At 32.7% G+C, this 17457-nt stretch overlaps 1 protein-coding gene across 1 annotated transcript in view; it reads right to left on the bottom strand.

The window, feature by feature from the left end:
• The window catches only part of LOC129231459 (latrophilin Cirl-like), a 384954-nt gene that overhangs the window by 24861 nt on the left and 342636 nt on the right, over window positions 1-17457 (bottom strand). The window contains exons 10-16 of the mRNA XM_054865781.1: window positions 6591-6694; window positions 5603-5794; window positions 4876-5053; window positions 3600-3743; window positions 1726-1919; window positions 773-822; window positions 173-284 (exon numbers count right to left, since the gene is read on the bottom strand). Coding sequence (XP_054721756.1) covers window positions 173-284; window positions 773-822; window positions 1726-1919; window positions 3600-3743; window positions 4876-5053; window positions 5603-5794; window positions 6591-6694 — 974 coding nt within the window. The remainder of the gene's footprint in view (window positions 1-172; window positions 285-772; window positions 823-1725; window positions 1920-3599; window positions 3744-4875; window positions 5054-5602; window positions 5795-6590; window positions 6695-17457) is intronic.

Raw genomic sequence — 17457 nt, 5'->3', positions numbered from 1 at the left:
ACACATTTTGTTCCGCTTTTAGTATTTTCTCACAAAATACAGTTTTTCTAAAAATGTAGTTTTGGACAGGATGGTAAAACCCATGGTTTTTAAGGTAGTGCCCAAAACCTTACCAACCCTGCTTAAAATAATATGACTTTGACTTTAATGTAAATGCTAAACTATCACTTACAGATTTACTCTTCATTTCCATGAATAACGCAAAATTCGTCAAATGATCACATTCACAAACAGCATGAGTTTTATTGGAACTTTTTAACCAACATCCTTCTTGGGACCACAATCTACAAAAGAAATAAACAAAGTCAGAATATAAGACAAATATATAAACTAAGCTTTGTGACATAAAAATACAGCTAATTTTTCATTCAGTATAGATAATCAAGAAATGTTACATTAGAGAACAAAAATGAGCATTTAAGTTCTGCTGAGTTTTGCCATAAAGATGAAAATATAACAGAAACTGTACTAAACATCAGAGTCTGATTACTGAAAAGTCCATAGCCTAGGGTCCCTGATTCTTAGGGGTTCCAAATGGCTAAAATTGTTGACTACAGGGGACCCCCAAAAAGTTCTAGGTCTAGGGGCACTCTGGATATCTTAATTGGGTCATGCTGAGCATAGTTGAATTTTAACCCTTAAAACAAAATGGAAGCTTTGAACAAAATACTGTGAAAATATAATCTCAATGATTTAGTAAATATCCTCTTCTGCTTTTAAAGAAAATAATATATGTATGATAATGAAGCATTTTCATTAAACTTCGTCTTACCTAGAATTCAAATCCCAGTACACACATTGAGGGTTCGTTACATTTTCCTCCTGCAGAAAATTGATTCAATAATTATAAAATTAAATACATGTAAGATCTGCATTCACATGAACAAATGTACAAAATGCAATATGAGTGATTAAACAAATAAATATGTGACCTACATACTTCCATGTATGCCAACTAAATAATCAATGACTGTGTAATAAATCAAAAGAACATGAATGTCCTCATACATGTACATTAAAGGTAATACTCCTTAAATATAGAGTATGACATCTTCAAATTTAAACGAATTCAATGATTTAAGATTTAATGATTGATTAAAGACTTTTTTAAGTAAAAACTCTTAAATTCTTGCAAAGTATGTTCTTTTAGTGTTTTAAAGAGTGAGCTTTTTAATTATAATATGAAATGCAAGTGTTGTATGAGTATAAATTTTGCATTTGTAAAATTTAGGTTATCGGTGTTAGTCCTGGTATACATTAACTCAGATAATCGGGACTCTTCTGTATTTCCATTTCCATATTTTAAAATAAAATATTAATAAGGTCAATGTGTTTCACCAAGATGATTTTCAATGAAACAAAAATTATGGTGGTATGAGGATTATTATTTATTTTAATTTGAGCAATACAAGAGTTAAACAAGCAGGATAAACTGAAAGTTAAAAAAATTATAAAATTATTTCTGGTTATTTACTGAAACACTATTTTTTCTTCATGGGAGAAAAAAAATCAGAGGTAATAGGAGGCAAGACTGGGTAAAAAAGTTATGAAGAGTATTGGAGTGACATCAAATATTTTACAAAACTGAGTTCATGATAAAAACATTTCTGAGTTTTTGTCATTTTTAATGTTTCAAAAAAATATTAGAAAAGGCACATTTCTGAATATAGTTTCACAAACAAAATAATTTATTTCCTATTTTCTATTAACTAAAATACAACTTACCTGTAGTAGTTTAAAGGTTATTGTAACAGGTTCACTGAACTTAGTGCCAGGATATCTGCCAGTGTATGCTGATATAACTCTGGAGTTAATCATTCGTGATGTGTTATGCAAGAATCCATCAGAGCTTGACACATCTTCAGCACTTAAAAAGTCTTTAACCCTTTCATAAGATGCAAAATATACTTTAACTACACCTATGGATGAAACAAATATTACTCCTTTCTGGTATTGCTAAATATAATAACCAAGCTATAAATATTTAAAAAGTATTCAATTCTATCTAAAAATGGCATTGGAAATAACTTTGGTGCATATGAGAAAGCATTAATGGCACATACTGGAAAGTAAAGGAAAACAATTAAAATTACAAGAAAGAGCTAATTCAGTATAAAATTGCAGAAATGTATCAGCCTGCATAAAAATGAACAAATGTTTTATGGAAAATGAAACATATATGATAATATATGAATATTTTCATGATCACAGTTTAGCGCTAAAAAAAGCTCCGACTTTAAATAGGGTAGAAAGCACGGCTAGCAGAAGTACTTGTAGCATGAAATACTTATTACGTAAAATAAGCATGAAATACAATTGAAGCAAATATTTTAATTCCTTTTCTAAGGAATAATACACAGGTAGAATGCTTTGGTATGGATTTTAATCAAAAGGAATGGCAGATAATATACAGAGTCGAATTATTTGCTTGTAATATGTTATGTTTCATTGCTATGCATAGTACAAATGCCAATACAAACGCCAATCAATGCAACAGAACGTTTGTGCCTTAAACAGTTTAAGTTAAGAGGATTCTCACTTTTTTTGGGACAGATGAGCAATGTAGAAAACAAATCATATTTATATGTAGGGTTGGTTGGCAGAAGTGGGTCAACCCCCTAAAACTGAAATATGTATAAAGTTCAAACTTTTTACACTGATCATGTTAAATTTCATTACAGTGATTGGTTATACAAATATTTGGGTTTTGTGGAATTTTTTTCTAGTTCATAGCACATAGTCAAAAAAAAATTCTGAAAAATATTTTTTTGCAAGTTCAAGTAACATTTTTTCAAAGTGTTTCCAGATCAGTTTTTACTGTTTTGTTTCATGATCAATATTTTGTCATGTATAGTTTAACTTAAAGTTCATACCGTAGCAAGATGTTTTGTAAAAAATATTATTAATATGTGCTTAAAAGGAGGGGTACAACTTTCCCTGTAAAATTTTGCTATAAGGAGTAAGTGGATCTCCCAATAATAATTAGGATTTTAAAATCAAAATTAGCTCCGATTAAATATTTGTATTAGTGAAATACAAGATGACTATGATGAATTCATTCATTTCAAAATGACTAATTTTCATTTCCTCCATGTCCACTTGCAATTTTCACAATCATTAAATACTGAAATAATTTCTCCAGACTTTCATTTCATGTTGATTTCATGTTGATTTATTTGCTTTGATGATGCAGAGAACAATGATTAATTACAGGAGCAAATAACATTTGAATTTTCGATTTTCAAACAAATGATTCTTACGCCTTTAAGCCTGTAGTAGACTGCTAAGATTCAGGGTGATCTAAAACTTGATGTTTTAGCATTCATTACAAAGCAATTATTATGGGAGAAATAATTTAAAACATAACTTTTTACCTAAAGAATACTTTTACAGAATTTAAATGATATCATAATGTGTCATATTAGATAATAAACAACTTAATAAATATTTTTTTTTTTCCACGTTTTAACCTCTTCAGAGCAGAGCTCTTAGCAGAAAAAGTTTTTTCTGCACATGCCCTTTACAATGAAAGAATTATTTATTGCTTTTCAGAATCAATGTGAATGATTTTATGAGTAACAAAATGGAAACAGGATTACCATTTGCAGATGTTCCCATTAACGCTTGCATAGGAAGATGAATACGATCACCAAAATCCTCCCATGTTGTGCCATCAATTTCTTCCGCCGATGGAAAAGTTATTTCTGAAACGGTCCATGCTTCTAAAACTCGTACTGAAAGAACTACACATGGAAAATAATTTGTTGTTATGTTAAATTTTATCAAACTAGCATCAAAATATTTTGCACTTTAGGATTTATATTCATTGGAGACACAAAAATATATCATAATCTTTGTATTACAATACTCTAGAAAGATTAATTGCCTTTTCTATGATATGAGCACAATTAAACTTATTAATTTCCACCTTTCAAGAACTCTTATGTTCTTCTACGTTGTTTCAATATACAGAGCAAGTAACTCTTCATAATTTATGTAAGAAAATTCTGCTCTTAAAATAGCAGTATATTATACAGTTTCACATGCTAATTGTTCTTTCTATTAACAGTAGTTCATGTTTAATAACTTAAAATACATGCTATCAAAATTTGATAAAACACAAAGTTTGGTTTATGTAATTTGATTTCAACAAAAACTATAAGCAATATAAAATGTACCCAATAAATTTTCTTTTTCCTGCTGAAAGCAATCTAAAAATATTATATGCTCCAAATAGTAAACATTTTCATCGAGATAAGTTTTCAAGAGCTCTGAGGAAATACGTTATTAAATTCAGACTATAATTTACCATCAAAAACAGAAAGTGTTTTTTAATACAAATTACAAAATGAAATGCCAGTTTTGTAATTTAATTAACTTCAAAAAATAATCTGGAAAACCTCCAATTATTTAAAGAGTAATAAGAAAAATTACTTACCTCACAAACTAAATTCTTTGACAAAAAAAAAAAACGACTAAGATACTAAAAATACCACTTACCCTTAAAAACAGTATTCATTTCAGAAATAAAAAGTCTAAACATTTTAAGCAAACAAATTAATGAATAAAAGGGGTAGAAAATAGATAAAATATTTTCATCAGTTCTGATTATAAATGCTAGTAAATTTATTACAGTATTTCTTAGAAATTGACATAGCAGATGTATTACTCCAATTAGTTATTACATGAAGGGGGCCGCTAAATTGTGTTACCTTTTCATGTAGCACTTCAGTAACCCCACCTAATAAATAACTAATCAACTAGAGAAGTTGTCTGCAACATAACACAGTATCACACATTTCTTTCATTACTAGTAAAATAAAAATTAACGCAGGTTGTTTAAACAACTGTTAATGGATCCAAACTTTCACTTACATATATTATGAAGAGCTTTCCTGTAGAAAAATGTTGATTTATGAGCAGATGCTAACAGCCAACCACTGTTCTCCAAAGCTTCCAAAAGGGTAGATGCAATGTTTTTTCGTTCACCGGTGGGGAGTTCATTCCATGATGGAGAAACTTCTAATAAATTACTTGTTACATCGCCAGCACTCTGAAAGATTTAACATACCAATTAAAAACAATTTATGCTGGTTGAAGCTGATACTCCCCCCCCCCCCCCAGTGCACTTTTAAAACTGAACAAAAAATAGTTTTATCCTTTCTGAGGTATGTGTAGTGAACCAGAAACACCTCTTTTAAACTAGTTAATTGGAAGCATTCTAAAATTTTATTATTGATTTAAAATAACACATAAATAATAATTAAATAGAATTCATTTAACTCATACAAATTTAAGCCCTCCCCCCTCCATACATAAGTATCAGGGGTGACTTGGTGCTGAAACTCACCGAAACACCATTCCGGTACTATTTTTGTGCAAAAATAAACTTGCCATTCAAATAATATTCATCATACTTCAGTTATTCCTCACTGACATTCCAGTACTGGAAATTTTAAATTCATCCTGAATTTTATGTATGTATATATATATATATATATATATATATATATATATATATTACATGCGACTCAATGACAACACAGCAGCCGTTGCAATGTCGAGCTATTTTCACAAGCTTTCACGAAAAAAAAAGAGTTACCTCTAACAACTCTTTTAGCAGCTGATGCCGTTGCTTGTCGTCAGCAATGTCTTTCATCTTGTCAGCCATTTTGGAAACAAGTCTGTGAAGAATTTCAGTAGCATGCCTGACATCTCCACCATACAAAGGTTTTCGGTGTGTCATCACAGATAATTCAGCAGCAATGTTGACAACAGAGTCGCCGCCATCTACCTATCGTATTTAAAGAAAAAAATTTGTAAGTTCAACTATCATTTTGAATTTAAGAAAAGTAGTTTTAAATGTTTAAGTGTCATGTTTTAATACTAGATTTTCTTAAACATTTTAGGAAGGTTAAATTTTGTGGAACTAATTTGTTGCACTTCTATGAAAAGGTTACCATAGCATTAGACAACAAAAAGTATGTAGATGTAGTTTACATTGACTTTCAAAAAACTTTAGGTGATTAACTGCTGCATATTTATGTTTTAAGCAAACTGGGCTAATTATTTTAATTTTACTGTGGACTTTTAAGCTTAGACAGCAGTGAAGCAAAATAACAAAAGCCGACAGGGTACAGGGTCACATCATTAAGTCTCTTTCACATAATTCAAAAGAAGTTCTGCTTTTATAGAGAAGTATGGTAAGACATCATTTAAAGTATGTTGTTCAAATTTTGTGTCTATGTTAGAAAGATACAGGGCAGTGGAGAAGTATGTCAGCCAACCTGGAAATTGGGGTTCAGAATCGAAAGTGTAGACAGAAGAGGGTAAAAAGAACCCTATGGATAAGACTGAAGCATACAAAAAAAATGTTTAATAATAAATAATGATAAAAAATAACAAATCAAAAGTAATAAAGAATATGCAACACAGCACAAAAAAAAATTCCTCTCAAAGAAAAACAGAGTCTGAGTACACCATCTATACTAGCTGATCTGTACTAGCTGACAAAGGCTTTTAGCATTTAATTAGTAGTTTGCAAAAAATTTAAATTAAACTGCAGAAAAATTTGCTAGAATTAAACTCACTCTTGATCTTAAGTTGTCCACCCAAAGGGAACTGCATTCACTTAAATCAGGAACTTCAGGAATCCATTCTACAGGGTTTTCACCGCATTTCCACCGGGCTTCCCCTAAAAATTCATGATCATGAAATTCATTATGATTTCTTAGAATGTATATAACTAAATATGTGTTCATAAACTCAGTAAAATCTTCATCCAAAAGTAGATGAATTATTTTTACTCATATAATGCTAAGTCAATAACAACTTACTGTTTTCTACATACTGTGCACAAAAATAAGCATATTTTCGGAAAATAATTTCATGTTAAAGCAAGTACATAAACTCAACAGTAAAGTGTAAACAAAAATTATTCAAGTAATATATATATATTTTTTCATTTACATTAACTTTTAATTATAATGTTTTTACTTAACTCAATAGAAGTTTTCATCAATCAATCCCTAACTGAAAAACTACAGCCATCAAATGAAAACACCCCAGTAAACTAACTTTTAAAAAAAATTGCAAACCAGCGAAATGTCAAAGAAAAAATTGCTGCCCTAATGGCATTGGGGAAAAACAGTTAATTGGCTAACTAGTGTATAAATTAAGTATACTTTTAATCACAGTGGCAGAAGCATGGCGACATCGGAACCCTATCGCGGAGTTCTACCCGTGCTAAAAAAAATCAAAGTTGTCCTGTTGTCCAGGAAAAAAAGCTGTCCGCAACTGTCCGACATTTAGTATTTGCATGAACTGATGCGAAGAGAGAATAGCACACGTGATCGTTCGCCCGGGAAGAAGAGCACACGTGATCGTTCGCCCGCCCGCAGCACGTATACACCAAAACAAAACCAAAACTATATTTTTCAAATTGTTTACTGAAAAAGCAAATCTGAAATCAAAAAAGGCATATTTCTATGGATAAAAAAAATAAAATAAAAAAAAATCAGCACACTTCTGTGATGCAAGCGGTAAATAACTAACATAGTGAAAAATTTAGCTTGTTTGTTTTATCATATCGTTAGCAGTAATGTTGTTATAAAGTTCTCTGAAAATGCAATGTAAGGACTTTTTCTACCCGCTAATGACTAAAACAAAAAAAAAAAAAGCATTTATCTGCGAAATGAAATGTGATCGCTTCAAATAGGGTTAGCCAGTGCCGCAGCCTGGGGGGAGTAAAGGGGGGCACTCGCCCCGGGCGGCACTTTGCTTGGGGCGGCAAATTCTGTAACACTACATTAATATCGAAAGGGGTTCTTTTTTTATTATTATTAAGACGGCGCTTTGCTAGGAATGTATCACTAAATCAACATCTAAATGGTTTTTTTTTTTTTACTCTTCAGTTCTAATTTGTCTCAAGAAATTTTTCTCATTGAGGCACGAGCACGAAATACTGGATACTGACATGCATACGGACCATTATCACTGGCGCTGACACAGAAAGACGAGAAGAGAGAGAACAATCTCGTTGGAAAGGATTATAAATCACAAAGATCGACAAGCAGGCAGGGGCGGACTGGGTCCCCTCAAAGGGCGCCAACCTTAACTACCAAAGGGCACGAATAAACTGAGATTCAAGAGCGCAAAGGTTTTAAAGGTGCCAAAATAAACGAAAGCGAACAGGTTTGAGGGCGTGAAAAAACGACTAAAAAGCCTTGTGCGCTTTCGTTTTTTTCTTCGCCTTTGTTCCTGAGCACCCCCCCCCCCTTTTTTTGTGCCCTCGAACCGCTTTTTTTTTAATTTTATTTTCTCTGTGCCTTTGAACCTGTGCGCCTTCGGGTTTTTTGCGCCTTTGATCCTGAGCTCCTTTTTACTTCCTTTCACAAAAAAAGAAGTATTGTATTCGCGAAAAAAAAAAAAATCACTCAAAAATCGGCCTTAATTTCCATCTTTCTCACCCCCAAATGAATGTTGAGTTTTTTTTTTTTTTTTTTAACTTGACCACACGTGGATAAATACCTAAGAACGTATAGACACCCGAAATATCCATTTTGACCATACCCGAGGTAATTACAAAGAGTTTTCTCGTGACGCGTATGTATGTCGCATAACTCAAGAACGGTATGTCCTAGAAAATTGAGATGTGGTACGTAGGCTCCTAGTGGGGTCTAGTTGTGCACCTCCCTTTGGTTGCATTCGAATGTTCCAAAGGCGGTCTTTTACACATTTTCGGGGGGGAAAAATTGTTAATTTCAATGAAAACTCAAGTGTGTTATAATTTGGCGAACACTTGGCGTTTATCGCCAGCTTTTGGTCGCCAACTTGGCGATAAATTTGACGAATTTATTTTTCAAATCTGGTTTTATTTTGGCCACTATTGGCAATATTTAGAGAGTTGACCATTGAATCACATTAAAATGTCCAATATTGGGAAAATTAATCTTTATAAACTTTTCTTTTCTTTTTTCTTTTTTGCTCCGGTTCGCAACAAACTTGGGGTAAAAATATTTAAAGTGTTTCTTTGCTTAATCCAAGGCACTACTATCATTAAATTGATGTAAAAGGAAGTCATGTGATGCACACACACATCAGCTCGTTTTTTTTTTTTTTTTTTTTTTTCTGCCCTACTTTCGAACCTGTGCGCATGTTTCTTTTTGCTGCTTCAAACCTGGGCGACTTTTTTTTAATATTTTTATTTGGCCCTTTAAGCTGGTGCGCCTTTTTTTTTTTTTTTTTTCGCCCTTTGAGAGTCAAGGTTGGCACTCTTTTAGGGACCTAGTCCGGCCCTAGAAAGATCCATTTTTGGGTCCAAAACGTAAATTTCAAATAAAAAAAGAACTATTCATCGAAATTTTTTTGAAAATGTCTATAAACCTTCCCAGCACTAACCTAGATAAAGTGAAAATTTTAACGAAATCGATCCGGTAGTTTCTGAATTTACTCCGTACTTTTATATTTGGATTTTGTGTTTTATTTATATAAAGAAGATATTAATGCTAAATTATAGGCACACCTAATTTCATTCGTAATCTTCAGTGTGATCGTAACTTCAATAAATATACATAATCCGGGAAGGTTTGTGACTGAAGATCCGTGATGCGACTTATATGCAACGTACGGTGCTTCAAGATTTATTATTTTTTTGAAATTTTTATTTATTTCATTTCAGTTATTTAATTATTTATATTTATTTTTAGTATTTTTTGTTTCAACCTGAACTTTTTTTTGCACATGGGGCTCACAGAAATGAATCCGATACTTGGATTTTACATCGAAAAGGAAATGATTGTACATCAAAAAGTTCAATCGAAAACAAACTGTGGAAAAAAAGAAAAAACAGTTCGTTTTGATGATTTTTTAAATATTTTAGGGGGGGGGGGAGAACCACCCTGAGGGTCCCTCCTTGCTACAAATGATCATCTTTTTAAATTTTTCTTTCTCTAGTCCCCCAGAAGAATGTTAACGATTGATATAATGCTCCCTCCCACTCCAAATAAAAATATTGGCTTATGAAAAAATTGGGAGGGGGAAGAGGTGATCTCCAGAACTCCAAAACAGGGTGGGTAGTAGGGAGAAACAGTGGTCATATTTGCAGGTTCGGATCTAGAAATTTTGGACCCCCTCCAACTAAATCTGCAGGGCCTCTCCCCAGAGGCCAGCAGTGTATATTTGCAACGTTAATAAGTCTTAGTGCTAGTTTTTTCTTTTTCTTTTTTTCAGTTTCATGGGCCGTCGGGCCCTTTAAAGCCGTGCCCCCCCCCCCCCCCTGCATTGCGGGGTCTGCATATTTGGATTCAGGGAGTCATTTTAAAAAACGACATTTTATACAACATTTTACAGAAACGACTGATACGATCGATATTGATAGTGTTGTTCAAGAATTTCTGCTGATGAAAAGTAGAAAATTAAAATTGTAGGTTAAGAAGAAAAAATCTTTTCAAATATAAAAAAAAAATGTATCGATCAAGTATAATTTATAATCATATTTTTTTCTTCTTCTTTTCAATAAAAAGTTCAAAAAATACTACCAGTATACAGTTTTAGATCATGTTTTAAATATTTTTATCTAGGGAAAATATTATCTCTCATAATGCAATAATTTTTGAAAAAAATTTATTAGAATTTTCCGATCAACAGTATCTCCTGTTGTGAAACATGTTTTAGATAATAAAATCTTGTTTTTGTTCTATAAAATAATAAGCATGTCGTTTTTTTTTCTTTTGTGTGTGTGTGGGGGGGGGCATGTAGCAGGACAATGCAAGAGTGGCGGCAAATTTAGTGCCTGCCCCGGGCGGCAGAAACCTACGCAACGCCGCGCCGCTAGGGTTAACAGCTTTAAAATTATCGCCATTCAGTGTCTGGTGTTAAACCTTTGCTCATCCTCCCCCCCCCCCCCCCCGACTCCGAATTTTCGGTGAATATGTCAGTGATATTAATAATATTTATCATGCAGACCTGTTAAATGATAGTTCTAGAATTATTTTACTTTAAAAAACTTTTTTTATTTACTGTTTTTATACTTTTAATGCTTTCATTTTGAAAAATGCAATCTGTTTGCAGCCGGTACGGGAATTGAATTTTTACTCTTTTTTTTTTCAAGCTAACTTTGCTTTATATAGAGGCAAATAAATGAAAAGTAAATTAAAACCATCATTTCAAGATTTTAGAACGAAATTCCGTTTTTGTTTATGAGCTGAATGGATGGTTTAATATTAGTTTTGCTGCAACTGTGTCGATAAATATTAATGAGATGTTTATCATAGGCTTCTAAAATGCAATTCTAAAATATTTTTTAAAAATTATTTCTTTTATGAGCCGTTTTTATACTTTTGGAGCCTTCACTTTGAGAATTGCGATCTCTTTGCATTCGTTCTGAGAATCGAATTTTTCGAAATTTTGATGTCTGGTACGCTTTTTTAAGAGGTAAACAAATAAGTTCTCCTTTTATTTTTATCGAAATCACAAAATTTAGAAGTTTTAAACGAAATTCTGAGATTTTTAAGAGTTTCAAAGAGTTAAATGCTCAACCACTGCTTGAATTTTTTTTTTTTTTTTTTTTTTTGCTTCAATTATTTAAAATATGCGCGTATAAAATTTCCAATTAATATTTATAGCATAATGTAATTTAATGTGAAATAGTGTATAGCTTTAATATGTTTTAGGGGCTCCCATCTCCCAGAGACACGCCACTGAGTCCCCCCCCCCCCCGCCCCCTCCCCTGAAAACCTTCAAAAATGATATGATCAACGGAAAAAAGAAAAAATAACACTAAAACACCCACTTTGAAATTTCGTTTTACAATCAACCCCCCCCCCCCTACACACACACACACACACAAAATTATTTGATTTTTCGCAAAATAAATTGATTTTTCACAAAAAAAAAAGGACCTTTGAAAAATCCTGGACAGACCCCTGTTCAATAGCCAACGCATGTTTGCAAATGTCAGGTGCCCACCAAGGACAGGGGGTCATCAGATTGCACTGTTAAAACTTTAAGGTGGAGGGGGGGAGGTGATTTGAGAAAGATTTTGGTCTCAGTTTGGGGTGGGGGTCTCGTTCTTGAGAAGGGAGTGCTTCATAGAATTTTGGGAGGTGCGCCATAGTCTTGGGGGGGGGGGGGGCTATTTCTCCTGCCTTATTTTAAATACAATTATTTTAACAAAACTCGTTTATTTTATTGAAACTACGCTCAAAATTTTGCAGACAGCTACAAAACTTTCTGTCACTGGGCAATTGAGCAATTGCCTCTGATTAACCTTTAAAATAAGAAAGTTTTCCTTAAAAATAAAAAAATAAAAAAAAAAATAAAATAACTACTATAGAAAAGAAGTTTGAATAATGTATGAGAGCAAAAGTAAGCGATTTAGGAAATAATTTTTTTTTTAACGAAGATTTTTCAAACATCTCAAAAAGCATCTTTATTAGTCATTTAAAAAAAAAAAAAAAAAAAAAAACTGTGCTGCCTCATACCTGATCTGAAATTGAACCCCCCCCCCCCAAATAACGCATTGGATTATACATTTCTGAAATAACAAAATGTTTTTTTTTTAAATGAAAAACCGGTATTTTGACTTTAAAGTGCTGTAAAAAATCAATTAAAGAAAATACACTTGACGTTGTTACCTGCAGAAAATTTTAAACAAAAAAAAAATCACTTTGGTTTTTTGCTTTCAGTTGATCCAGTGATGAGTTAAGAGGGTCAACACGTTTTTTTATTTATTTTATTTATTTATTATTATTATTTATTTTTTTTTTTGAGATGTCCCAGCAGAGTTGTTGCCAAATGTTCATTTCTTCAAAAAAAAAAAAAAAACATGAGAATTCTGAATATACTTCAAATGTTGCCCTATTATGTAGCAACTACAGAAATAAATATGTATAATTTCTGTTGTCAAAAAAAAAAAAAAAAAAAAATCAACATTCAAACTTCAGACGCATCGGTTTCATTGCAGGCTATCGTGTTATTTAAAAAAATAGCAACTGTGCACTTCAAATAACATCGTATGTAGACAAATTCAGCAATTTGATAACTACAAATGAAACGAGCATTTCCCAGAAAAGTACTGAATTAATTCCTTTTAGATGAGAATCATACTCTTGTTCACTGTTACTTATTAATACCACCTACTACAGGAAGAAAAAATGTTACTTTAAACTGTAAATAAGAGCCAGGGAAATTAGTATTATTTTTTATTGATGCTTTTCAGTTATGTACGGTGTACCTGAGGTGTGAGTGCCCTTGTTTTTATAAAATTAAGCAAAAGGATGAAAAAAATAGAAAAATAACACAAGCAAATAAGTATAACAAAGTCAAATTTAAATAAATTAATTAATTAACATATAAACAACAAAATATAAAACATCTAATTTCATCTGTTAAAATCCTGAAAGCTAAAAATTATTTCGTTTTTTATTAGTTTTCGAAATATGGCACGAAATTTGCGATTAATTGGCATAATCAATTCCACTGCATTCTCAAAATCTGTCAAAAATTTAAAGAAATGAGAAAAATCCTTTTCGTAATAAATATAACACCGCACAGCGCAAAAAAAAAAAAAAAAAAAAAAAAAAAATTGTTAGCAGACGAATTTGGCAAGTTGGTAATGAAAAATAAAATGAATATTTTCCATAAAAGTACTGCACTAGCTTCCTTTAGATGAGAACCATACTTCGTCCACTATATTAATCCCTTATTAAAATCAATTTCTAGTAGTTTTTTTTTTTTTTTACTGCAATAGCTACCTCTAAAAGAATGCATAGACAGTGACCTGTTGCGATTCTCGGGAGTACTCTGATCAGTAGCGCCCTCTGGAAAAGTGAACAATGGCTGCCAGAGATTTATCTCCTCCCTTCGTCCTCCCTGAACAATTAATATTTGTCTCCTCTTTTTTTTTTTTTTTTTCTTTCTCTCTCTCTCTCTCTCGTCAAAAAATGACGAGATGATGTCATTTTTGATTGGCTGCCCTGAGTTTCGACACTAAAAATAGTTGCTTTAGTACCCTGTAATATGAAAACTAGTCGCCAGATGCACAAAATAGCTTCTAAAATAGTCCCGCATTGCTTAAAAATAGCATAATGTCATGTCACTGCAATGACACTCCAAGAAATAGACATATCTTGGTTGCCTGGCATGTGAGCGGGACACTCACCAGCAGGGATCTACATTTACATGTGGGGCAAATTTTCCGAACATTTTCACAAAAAAGCCTTTGAAGAATAAAAAAGAAGAATAATAATAAAACCTTCCAGACTTCAATCCTTTTGAATGAACACTCAAGAAACAAGTGCTGAAACATTCTGGCATAATTTCTCACTGTCTTTTAATTTAAGATAACAGAAAGGAATAAAAAGCGCTAGAAACGCCAGAATCGCGGCACTTCCGGTAGCATGGAAATTAGCACTTGTTTCAAAAAATGAATGTACGATAAAAGGCTACTAGACATTCAACAAACAGAGTTTTATCGTCATTCATTTAGAATGCAAACAGTTAACAAAACTAGTAGTAGCAGAAACGAACTTTTTACAGAAATAGCGATCCCAAAAACGAAACTTTTGGTACAAAAGATGAACGTCATACATTTGTGATCGTGAATGTCTTATCACAGTTAATTTTCCTACTTTTTAAAACGCTTATATTTTCCAAAACTAAAGACGGAAAAACGTCCCTCATCCCTCGAAGAGTAGCGTAACATTTAAGCGAATTTTCATCTTTTTTGCCCTAGGGAAAAGAAAAAAAAAAGGGTTTTTACGCATTTTTGGTCACTTTTCCACTAAAATAGCCACGGTTTTGTACAATTGATTTCAAAATAATCGTTTCTGCTATGCTTTTCAAAAAATTGTCACCACAGCCGCCTTTGCTTCAAAATAGTAGCTTTAGTCGCCAGTAGCAGCCCTGAAATTACTGTAATTCTGGTTATATCGTTATATGCTTGTGGTCACAGGCATAGGCGTATCCAGTGGGGTTCAAGGGAGGGCATTTGCCCCACCTTCCAAAATTGAAAATGTTTTAAATTAAAACCAAAAAAAAATCAAAAATTAAAATAAAAGAAAAGCTTACGATAGATATTGCAAACCTATCCTGGCAGCGTCATTAGGATCTGCGTAGCCTTCACAATGCTGCCAGGTTAGGTTTGCCCCAACTAGACGGCTGCTTTAATTTCTGCACTTATCGAAAAGTTAGGCTCTAAAGTTAGGCTCTTTTAACTTATCTACATATTTATAAAGTGTACAATCTTTGAGATTTATTGAATAGGGAACGATATTGGGGTTTAGTTGGCTTGCCGTCAGGGCCGCCGAGAGACCATGTGAGCCAACTCGGAAACTAGGGTCATGAAGGGGATCAGTCTAGGAATTGGAGTGGTGTAAGTTTAAAAAGTTTTATGGGGGATGGGATACCGGTGACCAAACGGACAAGGGGCCCGATTTCGCTCTAGACTTCCTTTCTTACCGTCGCAACATTATTGCTATGCCGGTAACGTAAGTCAAAATAATACAGCGAGGATAAACACTTCCCTTTTCCGCAAACTACTCTCAAAAAAGTGTTCCTACTTTTGAGAAAGTATTTTTCACGTTACCTCTCCCCCACCAAAAAGGTTTTAAAGGGCCTTCCCTCAGGCCCAGGCACATCACTTGTAAAATTTCCAAAGGCCCAGGGGCCTTCCAAGTGCTATAAAAGCACTTATTTTCGCGTTCGGTGATTTTCACGAAAATGAAAATATCGGTGATTTCGCGAACTGAAAATTTCGAGAATTTTGTATGAACGAAAAATAATGATTAAAAATATATTTCGCGAGGCTTAATTGCGACGGGCTCTCGAAAATCGTGAAAATTAAAGCCCCGCGAAAATAGGTGCCTAATGCATTTTATAGGGGAAAAATACAAATGTTCAATTACATCATGTTTCTAAAAATCAAGGGGCAAGGCAAATGACCCCCCCCCCCCCGATCGAGAAAATGACGTGCCCGCCCTTCCATCCATTTTCAGCTCACAAATACGCTATGAACAAGAGTGTGACATCGATGTCAATATTTCCGAAACATAAGTGGTTTTGTTGAAACGTAAACGTTTAGGATTTTACCATTGATGCATAGGACTATGTGCTTTTTAACATCGATGTTCTGAAAAAAATATCAATAAAAAAAAAGCTACAGCATTTTTTACCTCTTGCGCTAAAAAAACGCACGAAGCCCGTCGTTCACTATTTGCATCTAAAGTGGCAATCACGAGCACCAAAACGTATCCTACACGTTTCATCAACATATTACTCTCGGGTGACGGACAGTTCCCGTTTTCCATGTGGCGTTTAAAAACGTTGATTAGTTTCAAAAGAAATTTTTAATCGTCGCAAATTTATTAAAATTGAAGCGTTAACAAAGAAACTTTTTTAAAAGTTGCTAAATCGTTACACTGAAAATTTTCACAGCTCAACTTTTCTCTTCACTCCCTTCCGATCTTTTTTGTTCACTAGTAGAAGCTCCATGTTTTTAAATCTTTAAAATTTGCTTTTGGTAATTGTTCTGGAAAATTTTGTTTCATTATTTTGGATTAACGTATCACACCATGGCAACACTAATGACACAACTCAAGAAATTGAAAAAACGTACCAATTATCGATTTAAAATCCGAATTTAGTATTATTTCTTCCACAAAATTCGCAAAAGTTAGCTTACATAGTGTTTGCGTAGTGGCTGAAAAACATTATAACCAATAGCGACACATCATTAAAATTTCAAAATTTAGAAGAAAAAATTGTCGGGTTTTAAGTATACACTATAACTTTATACCACGAAAATCAACCAGTAAACATAACATTACCAATACTTTGCTCGTATTGTAGTATTTGAGAAGAAATCGGTTAAAAATGTAGTACATATTATTGCGTAAAACTTTGATTTTCTCGAATGCTTTTTTTTTTTTTTTTTGGAGTCCCCCCGACTTCTGTTGTCGGGGTGCGATACGTCTAGATTTCTTTTTAGTGATATTCTAACTTTTTGTCTTAAAATCTTATTTTAAGGTTTGAAAACGTGCTGTCTTGTGATTTACTAAACCTCCGCGTTTTAATTTCTCAATCGCAGTTTTACATGACCGTGTAGGTGGAAATGAATCGTGTGGTTCTGGTTTTCGGCTATAAAAGTTTGTTCTAAGCATCGAAGTTACTTTTTTTGATAAATTTATAATTATTTGTTACCAAACGAAAAAGTATTGAACAAACGATATATACTATAAGGAATGATTTTGCAGCACCTTTCAATTTTACAACTGAATATTCAAAAATTTAAAATAGAAATTCAACGATAACAAATACACAGTACAATACATGAAAAATAAATAAGCAAATGAAGAAATAAAACAAAAACAACTAAGTTTAAATTTACAATTTTTCGACAGAAAAAAAAAACAGCCATTGGTGTTTCGTTTTTGCTACGAAAATACATGTTCCTGAATG

Source organism: Uloborus diversus, chromosome 10, assembly GCF_026930045.1.
Source record: "Uloborus diversus isolate 005 chromosome 10, Udiv.v.3.1, whole genome shotgun sequence".
In the NCBI taxonomy this organism is placed as follows: Eukaryota; Metazoa; Arthropoda; class Arachnida; order Araneae; family Uloboridae; genus Uloborus; species Uloborus diversus.
The sequence above is the reverse complement of the archived record's forward strand: the minus strand, read 5'-3'. Positions and strand labels throughout refer to the sequence as shown.